Raw genomic sequence first — 17,295 nt, 5'->3', positions numbered from 1 at the left:
AATTAGGGTTCATTAAGTATATAGTCATATTTACAGTTTTACATTACTATATAACCAACGTTTTGTAAATCTCAGGTAAATAGTCACGTCTCATAATATTGTGTAATATTTGTCAATAATTCACCATCAATTAAGGATAAAAGCAAATTGTTTAGTTCGAGGCCTTATGGAGCTTAGCCTTAATTGTAGTAATAAGGCCCCATTGAATCTGATTTGAACAAATTTTGAGACTATTTACGCCAAAATTTCAAAAAATAAAATCTCCTTTTTATAGTTACTTTAGGTATAAAAACCTATTTTTCACTCGAGCGCTTATTTTCCACTCTCATAAACACAATAAAACCATTTCTCTCTCGTTTCTCTCTGCAAAATCAATCACTCTCTGCAACCAAACACTAACCCTAACCCTAAAACCATGGCGGCGATCGATAAGAAACGGCCTCTCCAGAGCGGAAGCGCCGCCAATTCCGCCGGCACGTCAAAGAAAACGATCGAAGAGATGTCCGTTTAAAAGTTCAAATCGGACCGTACTGAAACAGTGAAATATTTTAAACCGTTTACAATCGGACCAACCGTCTAAAAACCAACTGTTTCGATCTCCAACATGAAAACAAGGAAGGAAATGTATTACTGATTCAATTTGTGTAAGAAAAACGACACGATGAGAGCATAAACGACAGAGTTTAGAGCTTGGCGAAAACTGGTTTGCGCTTCTGGAAGAAAGCAGAGACAGCCTCGGAGAGGTCGTCGGACAAAAGCATGGATGAGTTCCACGTGGCAACGTAGTCGAGCCCTTGTTCCACGTTCACCTCTCTGCTCCGAAGAAGCACCGCCTTCGTCCCTCTCACTGCCAGCGGAGACTTTCCCGCCATTTCTGTGAAACGACGACAACAACAAAAATAAACGACAACATCTATGATTAAAACGACAACGTTTATTAGTTACGAAAGTACGAGTTTACCCTCGGCTATAGATCTGACCCCATCCTCAAGCTCTGCCCTAGATCCGAAAACCCGCGAAACAAGTCCCATCGCCTTAGCTTCCTCGCCGGGGAATCTCCGACCAGTCAAAGCTAGCTCCGCCGCGTTTCCGTACCCGACGATCGCCGGTAGCCTCTGAAGAGTCCCGAGATCGGCGACGATCGCCAGATCCACCTCCTTCACCGAAAAGAACGCCTCGCGCGTGCAATACCTAACGTCACACGCGCTCACAACGTCGACGCCGCCGCCGACGCACGCGCCGTGGATCGCAGCGATCACCGGCTTCCGGCAACGTTCGATCGCCGTCACTGCGTCCTGAAGAGCTTTGATGTGGCGCCGGACAAACTCGCCTGCGCGGCCGCGGTCGCCGGAGGATTCAGCCGTTTCGGATACCGCGGCGAACGATGAGAGGTCGATTCCGGCGCAGAAGTGGTTTCCGGCGCCGGAGAGGATGATGACGTTAGCGTTGGGGTTCTGGTCGAGCGACGCTAGGGCTTTGGGGAATTCGGTGAAGAATTCCGGCGAAAGAGCGTTGCTTTGAGACGGACGGTTGAGGATTAGGTCGAACACCGATGAGTCTGTGTTCTTTTGGATGATTTTTAGGGATTTGTATTCCTCTTCTCCCATTTTATTTTATCTCTTCCTTACAAAGCTATGTGAAAGAAATGTCGTATTGTTGATAAATGCCATGGCTATATTTATATTTTTATTTGGTATTCTATTTAGTATTAATAAAGTATTATTGATAAATAGGATATAATAATGCGAAGAAAAGGAAGCTAGTATTATGGTTGTGATAAATTCCCATTAGTGTCAAATTTAAAATTGATTAAATGGATTAAAGGGATAATAAAAAGGAAATAAAATCGATCGATTACGTTATATTGACTTGAACTCTGTTGTCGCTGATTTTTTGACAACTATTTTTGAAGTTAGACGGTTCGATCCAAGCTTGATCAAATGATTACACCCAAGCTTGATTGTGTGGAACTACAAGTCTCTAGTGAGCTATCTTTGGTTCAAGAACGGTCTTTTCTTAATTAACTTGTTCCACCACTGAGAGAAATACTTGTAAGTGTTTGGAAACTCAAAGAGTCCTAAATGAAAAGGTCGGGCGTACATTATGTAAGAGAGGTCGCGTATGGTGTTCTCTTGGTGAGCATTTATTTATACGTTAATAAAAATTACATGATATTACATATATTAGGAAAAAAAACAAAACTATTGAGATTTTAAACGAAGATAAATAAGATCACCGTCATAATTATTTCAAGTGGCGAATCACATCACACTCATTCGTACAAAATATCAAAAAGCGATATTAAAAATAATATTTTTTCGTTAAAAAAACAATAATCAAAGCACGCCCATTAAAAGAGCAGGAAAAACGATGAATAAAAACTTAACAATGACGTTAATTAAAAAAAACTTGAGAAAAGCGACAAAATTTAAACGGTGATACGCCTTTAGGGTATGTAAGGATTAAAACGTAAAATTCTGATACTAGAAATTTTACAAGTAAAGAATGAGATATAAGATATTACACAAAAAAAAAATATAGAGAAATACAAATAAGTAAAAGAATTGTACAACTATGATATGACATGAGTATGGCAAAGATACATACAAAATATAAATGAGAAACGATGATGAATTAATGCAGAGGTCCTACCGGGAGTCGAACCCAGGTCGCTGGATTCAAAGTCCAGAGTGCTAACCACTACACCATAGAACCCTTCTGTTCATTAATGTTTTTCATACTATAGAGTTATTGTTTATTCTAGAATCCGTATTAAAACATACACCAATTTCCTCAACCGATTTTATTACATATATATATAAGGGCAGTCAGTGTAGATTTATAGCCAAAATAAAACTATAGATTTTGTTTTTAGTCTATGTTTCACATTTTTTAGAAAAATAGCCAATCGGCTTAGTTGGCAATATTTATTAGACTAATTTGCCCTTTTATTTATATAAACGGAAATAATGAAATATAAGGAAATTATTAAAAAAAAAAACTGCCTATTTTATTTCCCGTTCAAAAAAGAAACATGATAATTAGAATTTGTCAATTTCGGAAACTTCCACCCTAATACACGTGTATTAATTTCCGAAAAAATGACATGTACAGAAAAATGCAGAAAACAAAATCTTGTCGAAGAAGATGAAGACGTCTTCATATTAACAATAATTAACAACTATTAACGAAAATTAACGTTAATTAACAAAAATTTATGAAGAAGAAATCTATACTTCTCTCGGGAACAATTCGAGAAGACCTGTTTTTTATAAAATTCCTCGGACATCGAACCAAGAAAAGCTCCTGGGTCGAATTAGGGTCTCCAAGTCCGATCGTCTCTCCCGCCAACCACCGCCGTGAGGCTCGTCGCGATCCCCTTCCGGGGCGTCGACCACGACCTCCTTACGGACTCCGAGAACACCACCTCCCTCCCATACGCTATCGTCGACCGCCTCCTGTGGGCGTCGATCAGGCTCCGACGAGCCTTTGCCGACCTCATTCGCCGCCTCCGGCCGATCTGCATCCTCGGCGACAACTTCTTCGGCTGGACGGCCCCCGTGGCCCGCGACCTCGGTGTCTTCCTCGTCATCTTGGCACGTTGAAGGTTAAAAAAAAAACCCAGATCTATTTTTGTGGAGTGGCTTAAGAGAGAGAGAGAGAGAGAGAGAGAGAGAGAGAGAGAGAGAGAGAGAGAGAGAGAGAGAGAAAATGTGGATACTAGGTTCAAAATCTGGTAACTGCCTTCTACAAAATAGGAAATTAACACGCACAAAAAAAGGAAAAAAAAATATGCTAATTAAAAAACTATCTTAATTATTGAAGGACAAAAAAGTAAAACATAATTTGCCACCTAATATGTTTAACTATTTCCCTAAAAAAACTCCAAATATAGGTTAGATCCCAAACCTAACGTTATAAGTGGCCAATTTAGTTACAAAACTCTATATATAACAAGGAAGAGACTGAGGAATTAAATACATCTCATACGAGTCATACCTTTATTATTTTATTTAACTATTTTCTTTGTATTACGATCGATATATATATATATATATATATATATATATATATATATATATATATATATATATATATATTTTCATCCCACTACACACCACATATATCTCATTCTCTCTAATCTTGTATACGTTCCACTCCCTCTCCTTTATCAACATAATATATTTTTTAGATTTCTTATTTATTTTAAAAATTATCAATGTTTGTTTTCTTCTTAAATTATATGTTTCAAGATATTTCAGCTTTTTATTTTTTTTAAACATTATAGACTCTTCAATGTCATCAGTTGAAGTGTGAACGTTAATATAATTTATTAAGTTTTGTTAGTGTTGTTCTGTGGCTATATTTTCTGGGCATCATCTTCATTCTTTATTTTTTTTGGGCTATGTACGTAGTTATATAGTCAATTAGAAATCTTAAATTTACTATTTAGTCAAGTTTGAGAAATTATTGTTACTTACCCCTCCATTCTATTAACATAATGAAAAAGACAAGTTTGCCCTAATATCGACGCGTTCTATTTTTTTCTGAAAAAAAAAAAGATTAATAGCAAACTCTTCAATTCTCTAAGTTCTCTCAACGACTCAACCTAACCTAAAACCACAACCATGCGGTGGAACATAAATGAAGATTATTAAGGACCTCACATTTATGTCAATATAGTCACTTTTACCTCACCTAATAAACTTAATAGTTAACTGTGATCTTTGAACGGTCAATTAACAGCTTTATTAGTTACTAAATAGACTAAGTAAATTCGTGAAGTATCAGTGTGGATAATGCTTAAACAAATAAATAACACCTTTAGGATTTTACTAGAAAGGATCCTATAGTCTGTGACATCGATCTACATCTAATTGTGCGATATGTTTTTTTAATGGTGGTTGAAAAATCGTGTTTTTATTGATATTAAAGAGAATTTAATATTATATTATTGATTGATTTAAGATAAATATTAGAGTGGAATTCACTCATCGAAACTGAAATGTTATGACTGATTTTTATTCCTCGTTGCGAGAAGTATAAGATCATGTTATTTATTTGTCAAAATCGGAGTTAAGATAAATGAGAAATTAATGTTCAAACTGTGTGATTTTTTTTTTCGTCTGTTCAATAGGTCGTGTCGCGCTGAACCGAGTTAGGATTTTCCTAACGGTTTGCCCGGGATTCACAAAATGGTGACCCACAATTCTATGAAGGTGTTGGACAATCAGAGAAAATTTCATGGTTATTGATGCCAATTCTCTCCGGGATACTTTATACATGTGCGAAACGTATATGTATACAATCATGTTCATTCTCTTCTTCTCTAATATTTGTGTAACCAAAATTGATTAACCTCTCTTAATTGATTTTGTAGATGCCATGGTCTAATGAATGACGACGAGGATTCGCTATCAGATACTAAGGACGAAGACGGAACGCTAGAGAACCTTTTGATACACTAATTTTTTATTGACAATTAATGTTTTGCTATTAACACTAAACTTATATGTTTTTTCATTCCCCCTAGAAAAATATAATACGTAATTATTACTTTCATGTGGCATGTTAAAAACACATTCCCCTGAGTTAAACTCTCTCTCTCTCTCTTTCTCTCTCAGCCATTATTTTTTTTCTTTATCTGCTAGTGAGAGTGGTCGACAAAAACTAGAAACTTAATCAAGACGTTTCATTAGTATATAAAAATTAAGCTCTATTTATACAGAAGATAATCTCGCCTTAATACTATTTTCTTTTTAATTTTCATTATCTGCCATAATTATAAAATGAAAGTTTTGGGATATCAACGAATAAGTACAACGACACAGTCCTTGTAATCATATTTCGTGCTAAAATTCTGTCATATCAAACTCTCGTACATGCGAAAAGTTTATCAAAATATTTTTCAAAGTAATTTAGTCGTTATAAACTTAAAAAATACAACATATATTCACTTTTGATGACATTGTCACCGTTGTAACATCCTCCGTTCTGTTCCGTTGTAATATGTTTCATTTGTTTACTTTTAAATAGCGATCTTGTGGTGTCTTCAATAATTTAGGTATCAAGTTCTATAGCGAGTATATATTACTATAGTTACGTAACATGCATGTGTGTAATGTACGTAAAAAATGAATTATTAGAGTAAAGATGATAACTTGGGATATGGATTTAGACGGATAATTTATTGGCTAAGCTTAATTATTTTTGCACGTAATCAAGGAATTAATGTTCAAAATGAGTTTAACCTTTTGTATCTAGCAATAATCAGAGGTTAACATCGAACCAATTCCCAATCAATATCATCATGTTCAAACGTCCCACATGGCAGCAAACTCACGAGTATATACATATATAAATATACTAGTGACCAGTGTAGTATATATTAATATATATATATATATATCAGCACTTCATGCATGCTATACAATTCTATTACATTTCTGTATGTGTATATATGTATACGTGGAATGCCATGTATGGATATGTTATAAATATTCCACACTTGTAAATTGATAGTTGGTCCAGATATTGCATGTATATATGCAAATCATATCATTCAAAATTGACTCGATCATCGAAATATGGAATTAGTGGACAATGCCACCGCCATGTATTTGAGGCTAAGCTTTATGACCTCACTACAATAAATACCACATTTAGCGACGAAACTATTAGCGACGACTTAATCGTCGCTAATAAATCGTCGCTAATCACCCTTTTAGCGACGATGTTATCGTCGCTAATTCTTTGGTGCGAAAAATAATAAAGTTTGGCGGCAAAGATAATTAGCGACGAATGTATCGTCGCTAATTCTATTTTGTCGTCGCTAAGTTCGCGGGAAAATAATTAGCGACGATAAATTCGTCGCTAATGATTTCTGAATTCATTTAGCGACGACGATATCGTCGCTAATAATGTTGAATTAATTTCGAATTTTAAAGAGGGAAAAATCCCTCCAATTTGATTAAGACAAAAACATTTAGCGACGATAAAATCGTCGCTAAATAGTTTTTTTGTCGTCGCTATACAATTAGCGACGATTTCCTCGTCGCTAAATGTTTTCGAATTTTGACGAATTTTAAAGAGGGAAAAATCCCGCATTAAATTAAAACGAAATGATTTAGCGACGATAAAATCGTCGCTAAATATGTGAAATTTACTATTAGCGACGAAGAAATCGTCGCTAAATGCCTGGTTAACGTAAGTTCGTTTAGCGACGAAATGAAATCATTTAGCGACGAGAAAATCGTCGCTAAATGTCTTTAAATACCAGATCGCGACCCAGCTTCCCCATTTCTCTTTCTTTAACCTAAATCGATTTTCTCTCTCTTTTTCTCTCTCCCGCCGTCGCCGTGCCGTCCTCCGCCGTGTGCCGCCGACGCCGTCGACGCTACCCGGTAAGTCTCTCTCTCTCCTTACTTCTGTCTCTCCTCACATGCATCTCTCTCCTTACCTCTCTCTCTCTCCCGGTGCAGATCCTCCGCCGAGCCACTCCGCCGCCGACGCCGCCCCTCCGCCGCTCCGTCTGCTTCCCCTCTTCCCCGCGACCCGCGTCTGCTTCCCCTCTTCCCCGCGAACCCGCGCCCTCTTCTTCTTTTTGTCGTCCGATCGGTAAGTTTTTTTTTTAAAAAACTATATATATATATATATATATATATTAGTTAGTTATAGGATTAATATATATTAGTTATAAATTTATGTATATATTAGTTATATATTAGGTATATATGATTAATATATATAGGATTATAAACTTTAGTTATAAATTTATTTTAATTAGTTATAGGATTATAAACTTTAGTTATATATTTGTTATAAATTAGTTATAAATGAATTATATAATTTTAGTTATAAATGTTTGTTATTTAGTTATATAAGTATAAATTAGTTATAAATAAATTATATATTTTTAGTTTATAAATTTGTTATAATTTATATTTTTAGAATTATATATTTGTTATACCAAATATAAATTTTATAAATTATGAATGAATTATAAATATTTGTTATAAATTTTATAAATTATAAATGAATTATATATTTGTTATAAATTTTATATTTGGTAAAATGATGTAAAAACAATTAGTTAGTTTATGTAAATTAAATAGAATTGTATTTAATTGTTGTTATAAATGATTAAAAATGTGATGGATTATGAATTTTAATAATCGAACCACTGAGATTGGATTTATTGTTAGTTTTAGGATGTTTCTATGCAGGTTTTAAAGTTAAAGGCTTGATGCCGGGTTGTTAACTTTATAGGGGAGGTTCTGTCGAAATTTCGGTAGGATCGATCGTGAAATTATAAAATAAAATCCGAAAACTACTAAATTTTGAAATGTTCAATCTATAGGTAAAATGAGTTATCCAAATAGGAATTGGATAATCGAGGACCAACGTTTAAGCGTTGAGTTTGCGGCTGGCATGACAGAGTTCATGGCAATGGCCCGACAACACGTAAATGTCGAAGGACGAGTTAAGTGTCCATGCAAGAGGTGTAACAACGTGTTGATGCAAAAAATTCCTGATATAGAGAATCATCTCTTTATCAGAGGATTTAAGAGGAATTACACGAGGTGGAACTTTCACGGGGAGGAAGAAGATGACGTAATGCAGTATCAGACGGAGTACAGAGGAGGAGGGATGTTTGATGCTGTACACGATATCTTAGATCACAACGACGTAGACGGTGACGATGACAGTATTGACCCGAATGCAGAATACCAGAGTGGACAGTTCGATGACCTTTTCAGCGACCTGAACACAGAATTATGGCCGGGTTGTACGGAGTATTCGTCACTCTCATTTGTTGTCACGTTGATGCATTTGAAAGTGATGAACAAGTGGACGAATAAGTCGTTTGATCAGCTTCTGAAAGTACTGAAAAAATCTCATCCGATCGACAACACGATTCCAGAGTCACATTATGAAGCAAAAGCGAAATTGCGTCGATTTGGTATGGGTTACGAGTCGATTCACGTTTGCAAACACGATTGCGCGTTGTTTTGGAAGGACAACGCCAATCTAGACGAGTGTCCAGTTTGTTTACATGCAGAATAGCGTCGAGACAGGCGCATTCGAGAGCTTGTTTGCGAACTACAAGCGCCAACATCAGTCCGACAAGTCTGAATGGCTGACTCCTGAAGCCTCCGCACGTTATGTAAGTTTACATTTATTTTTCTTATTTTTCGATTAATATATACTAACTAGTTAATTATATCAGGATCGACTGGTCGCTAGGTTCAACACGTTGCGAGCGGAGGCTGAGCACCAAGGAGCGGACGTTGATATTTCCGTTCTAGAGCAGCAGGCGATCCGCGATATTATGGGTTCGCGGACTGATCACTTGACCGGCGTCGGACGTTTGGTGCCACAGGGAGCACGGATGGCGGCTGAAGTCGCCGAAGTCTACGGTTCGGAGGCTGGGACGTCGCAACCAGGATATGTCTCGCAGGAGGTGTTGGCATCGACCCTCGCCGCGTTCGCCGAGACAATACAGAGTCAGGTGCCCGGCCTCAACCTTAGCTCGTTCATGTCCCAATTTCCGCAGAGTTCGCAGCAGGCTCCGTCATCCCACAGCCAGCAGACTCCGACGGCCGACGTCCGCACTCCGACGGGCGGCCAGCAAAGGACTCCCGACGCCAGCCAGCAGACGACGCCCGGCGGACCAAGTCAGTCTACTCCGACGCCGCAGCCTGCAGAACTTCAGCGCCAGCAGAAGAGCGTTTCTCGTCGAGGAGGGGGAAAACGAGTGGCGGGACGACAAAGCAAACGTCGCGACTAGTGGTTTATTAGTTGTTTTGTGTATTTATTATTTACATATTTCTCGATAACCGAAAACGTACGTAACCGGATTTTATATAGTTGTTGATTTGGATAATATAATTTAGTTTTTATATGATTTTTCATTTTAGAATTTCACAACAAAAAAACCGTAAAAAATAAATAATTAACGACGAAAAAAAATAATAATAATAATAATTAGCGACGATAAAATCGTCGCTAATTATCATTCACACAACGTTTTAGCGACGACTTTGTCGTCGCTAATTGGCGCGGGAAAAATTCCCGCGTGAATTAGCGACGACAAAATCGTCGCTAAAACTCTGTTTCACAACGAAAAAAACTTCTCGTCACAACATTTAGCGACGACTTCGTCGTCGCTAATTGACGCGGGATTTTTTCCCGCGGTAATTAGCGACGAGAAATTCGTCGCTAATTGTCTGTTTCAAAATGAAAAAAAACTTCTGGTTACAACATTTACGGACGATTTTATCGTCGCTAATATCGTCGCTAAATATTTACCGACGATTAAATCGTCGCTAAATATATTTAGGCACGGCGAATTAGCGACGATTTTTATCGTCGCTAATATCGTCGCTAAATACATTTAGCGACGATTTTAGGGTTATTACCGACGAAAAAAATCGTCGGTAAATGATGTAAATGTTGTAGTGCCTCTAATATATATAGTTTCGATATATATATATATATAAATATAATGGAGTCTTTTGTTGTTCAATTATATAGCTGGTGCGACCCACATATATTTATTATAGTGATCAAATTAAAGCCGTCAGTTTATACTTTATATATTCCCATGCTCGACTTCGAGAACAATTATATTTATCATCCTCTCTCTTTGATTATTGATCGTGAAAAAGAAGGGTCTACATATCGTGGCATTTTATTTTGTTTTTACTGTTTCTACATTGTTAGTGCTAGCTAGCTGCTATACATGATATTTCTAAAATCCATACCATTATAAATTTCAAGTCGACAATGAGATATATATCAGGGAGCAGATAAATTCATGGGAAGCACAACGCGTTTTATAGGATGTGCTTTATTAAGGCTGATTTTGATGTATATATATATATATAATTTTTTTTTTTTTTACCACCAACGACAACAATATAGGAGACATGAAACCGAGTCCAAGCGTACAATTCGAACTATTACGTGTCTGTCCATTCAGCGAAACACGCGTCAGCTTGGTTTGAGAGCTCTTGTCCATGGCTAGAGAGAGAGAGAGAGAAATTCAAAGGCTGTGAGATGAGAGAGGAAATTTCAGAAGGAGAGAGACGGAGAAGAAGGGTTTAGTTACGTAAATACGAAGGGATAACGTGATGAAAAAACAAAACTAATAGAACGTCCAAATAATAGACGGAAGAATGATTTCTACAACAAAATTAATGTTCAAAGTCACTGTTATCAAGAAAAGAAAAAAAATAGGGACCACGTACGTTGTAAAGTGATAATAACATTAATGTAATTTATCTTATATTTTATTCAAAATCGAAAAAGATCTGAGACTATTTGCGACAAAATATATTTTTTTAGATATTTTCTTTCCTCTCTCTTTTTTCTTTATTTTTTTTTAAATTCGTATTTCTTATTATTTTTAAATTAAATCATTTTTTTTTATTTCTCAAAAACCTATAATTTTTTTATTGACATATAGATATCATGATTATTTAGTTAGATTAAACATAAATAATTATTCATTATACGTAGAAAATGTATCTATATTGTTTCATTTTTTACTAATTTTATAAACCACTAAATCTAATTTTACTAAAAAATAACAATTATTTTATATGAGTAAGAAATAGTTATTTTATAAATATTTATCAAACATCTATCTCTGTTTTTTTACAACAGCATTTTTTATAAAGCAAAATCTAAACAAATTTTTTTTTTTAATATAAAATGCATTGTAAACCAGCAGTTATCATTTCATTTTGTGTTTTATTCAAGTTATTTTGCTTGTTAGTGCGATTGACGGGTATATGATATATAGTTATAAACATACATGCAGATGCATTATATGCATGAGATAAAAATAAGTGATGCCCAGAAGCAAATGAAAGAGTGAGTTTGATAGATTAACATAAGTTAATATGAATGAATTATACCAAATACCCACTAAAACTTAATAAAGTTGTAAAATTATAACTAAAATTAGCAAAATAGTTACAACTTACTGAGATTCAAAAGTATCAGGTGTAATACTTATCCATAAGTTAATTCATATACACGGTAAACACATATATATGATTTCTATATAAAAAATATTTTATATAGTGTTAAATTTTTCTCAAAAACTCAAAATCTAATATATTTTACTTACAAATTTTGATTTTTTTGCTATGCTCTTAATCAATTAGCGACGTCCAAACCTTTGGACGTTACTAACATATGCGTCGCTTTTTCCCAAAATATAACGTGTCGCTTTTCGAGCGACTCTAAATGAGTATTTTATAGTAGTGTTAGTAGACTATTTTATCCTTTTTTTTAATTTGCGGCGGGTATATATTGAAACATATATAATTGAGTTCACACACAATGATGGGAAAAACACATGGATAAATAGTGGTAGTACATACACACAAATGGGAAAAACATAGATGAGGGACTTGAATCATGAGTCATGAGCTACCACATATTAATCTTTGAGGGACTTTGTGAGATATATATATCTCTCAAAGGAAAACGAATTCCATCCACATTAGCTATTATAAATACCTGGGAAATATATATCGAATTCAAAACCATCCGAGTCACGTGGAATGACTAGAATCTTGTAATTGAAAAAAAAAAATCGAAAGGCATGTTTTGATCCACCTAGCATTTTTCAAAAGAAAGAGGACAAGAAGGCAACAAATACATTATTAATTGTTTTTTTTCCTTTTTAAACTTAGGATAGCCTAGTGGTAATTCCACATCACCTCCTGTGTGGAGGTCGTGGGTTCAATCCTCACTGCAGCACAACTGCCTTAAAAAAAAAAAAAAAATTATCGTTGGTTATTTTTCTTTCTTCTTTGTTTTGTGTTTATTGTCATTTGGTGGCCATGTATGAATTAGAGCGTTAAAACTTAAAAGAGAGATGTGAAAAAACAGACCAGTTTGAAAATGGTTGGACTTGCTTCCTACCGTAAGAAAAAGTACTATTTATCCATATAATTTCATTAGCAATTGAAACTTTAACAAACAAAATATGAAAAACAGAATGAAATAAAGGAGACGAAGAAGAAGAAACTATATAAATCATATAGCTTTGTATTTAATGAATTGTTATGCGTTTTAAGGAACGATAAATATTTGTAACAAGTAAGAGCGTAGAGCTTACGTGGCGAGGCATGTTTCATCTAGAGTTCAACAGAAAGTATAACTAAAAGAATAATTAAAAACAAAAAACAAAAAACAAAAAACAAAAAAGAAGAGACTTTATTGTTTTAACTTAAAGCTTTTATACACAGTCACATGATGCAAAGAACCAATAATGCAACGCATAAAAACAGAAAGAAAGAATCAGAAAATATCTAATACCCTTTCATGTAATTCACTCTTACTTAGTTAATCAACCTTTGAACAAAATGACAATACTGTCAAGTCCATCGTAAACAACCAACCCTATGTTATGGCCATGCATTTAATCATTACCACGCAGAATAAGCAAAAGAGAAATTCCTTAAAAGCGGGCTTAATAACTAGAGAAATATTAAAAATAGACTTCTTATTTAAAAAATATTAAAATATGAACTTTTGACTTAATTTCGGAAAAAATACCATAAAACCATTTAAACTATTTTTTTTTTCATTTCATGCTTTCATTTAATCTTATTTCATCTCATTCCGATGGAATAAGATGGACAGAATAAAATAAAATAAGATAGAATTATTAGATGGAATAAGATGAAATACGATGGGATAAAATGGAATAAGATGAAATACGATGGAACAAAATGAAATGAGGAGGATGAAATTAAAAAAGTTAGTTTAAATGTCTTAAAGGGTGTTTTTGTCCAAAATTGAGTCAAAAGTCCATACGCAGATATCTTTTAAATAAGAGGTTCATTTTTTATATTTCATTACTTATTAGGTCCACTTTAAAAAAAATTCTCTACGCAAAACCAACCGGTGGACAATGGTTCATGTACTTTTTGGACATTTTCACAAGGGAGATTCTTCACATGATACTCTCATAATAGGTGGTCCCTTTTAATGTGTAAGCTACACATATATGTAAGTGCGTTGACGCGTCAGCGCGCGATAAATAACAATGCTCATATTTTTAATAATTCTCTAATTTCAATACATCTGGGCCTCTAGTTTTTTTGGTGACGTGTTAGAAATGTGTGTCTGTGTGTGTATATAAGAGTAGTGAGTTTGCTTGGATTCATATAATATCAAACACAATATCATCTGAGAGCCAAATATTTGAAGGAACAAATATTGAGAGAGTTAAGAGAGCTAGGGTTATCATCAACCTTTAGTTACTTTCTTTTGCTTTCTTTCTTCTCCACAAACATACTCACAAAACCTACATTAATTTTTTGCAGTATATTTAACTTGAAAGAGAGATAATATATTATGGCTTTTTTACACGCTCAACATCAATTGGCATTTATATTCGGTATCCTAGGTACGTATCAACGCGTCTCTTTGTGTGTGTGTATATATATATTTTTATCTTACAATATTTTTCCTTCTATTATGTTCTTCTGAGTTGCCTGAATGTGACGTCATTGTTATCTTCAGTCAAAGCTCATATATAATTTGACGTACGTATATATTCAGATCGATATCAGCATATAATACAAAATATCATATTGTGACGTCACGTTTATTTTTATATAACTTTGATTGCAGGTAACATTATTTCAGTTCTCGTCTTCTTAGCCCCAGTGTAAGTATTATTATTAACACGGCCACTTTGAACCTCAACATTCTTATATGATTTTATTTGAAACCTTGTGGATGCTAATAAATATAATTTTGTTTGTGTGCTTGATTATATATATCAGGAAAGTATTCTATAAAGTGTACAAAAAGAAATCGACGGAGGGTTTTAAATCACTGCCGTATTTGGTAGCACTGTTCAGTTCAATGATTTGGCTTTACTACGCTTTAATCAAAACCAACGCTATGCTTCTTATTACTATTAGCACATTTGGATGTGTGGTCGAGATCATTTACATCACCATCTTCGTCGTCTATGCACCACCTGCCAAGGTAATTATAATTTATTTACGACGTTCTAGTTAAATAGTCAATTGAAATTAAAAAATTTAAAAAATAATCGGCGCCTCAAAATTATAAAATAAAAAAAAAATACAAAATTCGCAAATGCCTAGAGCAATAATTTTTTGTTCATGTATATAAATTTAAGTATGTGACCTTTGGTTATATTTCTTTTAAAAAATTAAATCTTGATAGTCTTTTATTTTATTTTGTATAAACTTTTAATTAACGAATTAAGTACATTTATTACTAAGCAGAAATTGAAGATGGGATTATTTGGTGCAATGGGCGTTGGAATGTTTGCGATTTTTATTGCGATAACGAGATTCGCAGTGCCTCAAGCACATCAAGTCCAAGTTGTTGGATGGATTGGTGTCGCCTTTTCCATCGGCGTTTTCTCGGCACCTTTTACCATTGTGGTATATGTGAATTTAATTTTAATTTAATTGCATTTATTCATTTGTATTATATATTTATATAAATATTTTGTTCTCGTTAACTAATTAATCGAGAATTTAAACAGGCACATGTTGTAAAAACAAGAAGCGTGGAGTTCATGCCATTTACCCTATCATTTTTCCTCACTTTGAGTGCCGTTATGTGGTTCGCCTATGGGTTGTTCCTCATGGATATTTGTATAGCAGTAAGTCCTCTAGTATTTATGATTATTGCATTCTGGTCCTTTTTTTGTTTTAATCTTATTGAATATTTAAGTTCTTTTTCAGACGTTTTATTTTGTAAACTAATTAAACTATATTTTGACACTACAAAGTACAAACAAAAAGAAGCTATTTTAGAATGTAAATATATTTAAAGCTGTTTATATATTGAATATCAAAAAGATAATTATTATTATATACTAAAACAATAATTTTATGATCTAAAATGTTTCAAATTACAAATTCAATGAAATACAGATCCACTAAGAAAATAGCTAATTTAAACGTTTGACATTGATAAATAGTCAACGTTTGATACATTATAAATAAATAGCCATTTTAAGACGTAAATCTCAGGTAATAATAGTTACTTTTATATATCAAACATTGATTATTTAACTAAAATTTACGTTGAAAGTGATTATTTATCTAAAATTTATTAAACGTTGGTTGTTTAGCCATGTCAAACGTTTAAATTAGTTATTTTACTTCCGATAAAATAAACTCATCACTTTTCTATCATGCATATTAATTATTTACTAAAAAAAAAGTGATCTGTTTGTGGTGACAGATTCCAAACGTGGTTGGGTTCGTACTTGGGCTCGTACAGATGATATTATACGCTATCTACAAAAACACCAAAACTGAGGTGTTTAACGTTGAAAGTGGTGATATTAAGAAGATTCGTACTGCTTCTTCCGATCAAGTTTTTCCCGTTGATATTGCTGATGATGAGGACCACGATACACCAGTGGAAATCGTCTTAGCTGATCTACGCCCAGCAGCTTAATTACACTTACATCATATCACTTTGAATAAAAAAAAAAAAAAAAAATTCTTCTTCCTTTTCTCGCTGCTATTTTTCCTCTTATATATATGAAGAAGAATGCTAATTTTATGCTGTGTTCGACGGAGACGGTAAACATGTATGGTTACTCTAAATTATAATGTGGAATTTCATTGTGTCTCGTGATTGCCACGTGCGCAGCTTAGATGACATCTTGGCCGTATATCATAAGGACACGTGTGAGTGATTGAGTGGTGTGTAACCCAGTAGTACTTTTACGTAAAGGCAAGTATGCCATGGGGTCAATTACAGCCTTGGCCTAGTTCGAAATTTATTATTTAACTTTAGGAAGAAATTACATGTGATACCGGTTTTATAAACTTTATCTAACAAATATCACCTCTAAATTTTTTTATCTCATAAACTATCGAATCTCTATTTATTATAGACAATTATTTTCTTAATGTTCATAGTATTTTAAAATTATAATCTTATTATTGTTCATAATTTCATTTCGTTTTCTTTTACTGTTTACAATTTACGATAGAATAAGGGTTACTTATATATAGTTTTAATTTAAAAATATTATTAGAGTGGAAATTTTTGAAAGTCAATATTGTTGAAAATGAACATAAAAACTGGTATTGTGAAATTTTTCCTATATTTACCTCTATCAATAGTGCACAATTCAAATATCTCACAATGGTATAAATATATTAATACATAGTTCATGAATATAATTAATAATGTTCTGAAGATATGTACTAGACATATTTGACAAATTATGATGATTCAAGAGACATGAAATACTTTGTT

At 33.9% G+C, this 17,295-nt stretch overlaps 2 protein-coding genes and 1 non-coding gene across 6 annotated transcripts; 1 reads left to right on the top strand and 2 right to left on the bottom strand.

Moving 5' to 3' along the window:
* Nucleotides 1–489: 489 nt before the first annotated feature.
* On the bottom strand, nucleotides 490–1,659 carry DCI1 (delta(3,5),delta(2,4)-dienoyl-CoA isomerase 1). Its single transcript, XM_089608119.1, has 2 exons — nucleotides 962–1,659; nucleotides 490–874 (listed from the first exon to the last, which is right to left on the bottom strand). Exons 1-2 carry the CDS (start codon nucleotides 1,605–1,607, stop codon nucleotides 684–686), a joined length of 837 nt encoding a protein of 278 aa, XP_089464245.1. The 5' UTR covers nucleotides 1,608–1,659; the 3' UTR covers nucleotides 490–683.
* Nucleotides 1,660–2,643: 984 nt separating this feature from the next.
* TRNAQ-UUG (transfer RNA glutamine (anticodon UUG)) lies at nucleotides 2,644–2,715 on the bottom strand. Its single transcript has one exon. It is a non-coding gene; the product is annotated as a tRNA-Gln (tRNA).
* Nucleotides 2,716–14,192: 11,477 nt separating this feature from the next.
* On the top strand, nucleotides 14,193–16,689 carry LOC149403610 (bidirectional sugar transporter N3-like). Of its 4 annotated transcripts, none has more exons than XM_089609099.1 (7): nucleotides 14,193–14,252; nucleotides 14,352–14,434; nucleotides 14,662–14,698; nucleotides 14,817–15,024; nucleotides 15,291–15,452; nucleotides 15,557–15,676; nucleotides 16,264–16,689. In XM_089609099.1, exons 2-7 carry the CDS (start codon nucleotides 14,383–14,385, stop codon nucleotides 16,480–16,482), a joined length of 798 nt encoding a protein of 265 aa, XP_089465225.1. In that variant the 5' UTR covers nucleotides 14,193–14,252; nucleotides 14,352–14,382; the 3' UTR covers nucleotides 16,483–16,689. The 4 variants fall into 4 exon arrangements, with proteins under 4 accessions (XP_089465225.1, XP_089465224.1, XP_089465226.1 ...); XM_089609098.1 differs by having other exon boundaries at nucleotides 14,199–14,267; XM_089609100.1 differs by having other exon boundaries at nucleotides 14,199–14,434; nucleotides 15,557–15,667; nucleotides 16,417–16,689.
* The last annotated feature ends 606 nt before the right edge of the window (nucleotides 16,690–17,295 follow it).

Source organism: Urtica dioica, chromosome 3 (assembly GCF_054948205.1).
Source record: "Urtica dioica subsp. dioica isolate 48M chromosome 3, U.dioica_male_clone48M_v1_H2, whole genome shotgun sequence".
NCBI classification, from domain to species: domain Eukaryota; kingdom Viridiplantae; phylum Streptophyta; class Magnoliopsida; order Rosales; family Urticaceae; genus Urtica; species Urtica dioica.
This window is presented reverse-complemented; position numbering and strand designations above follow the sequence as displayed.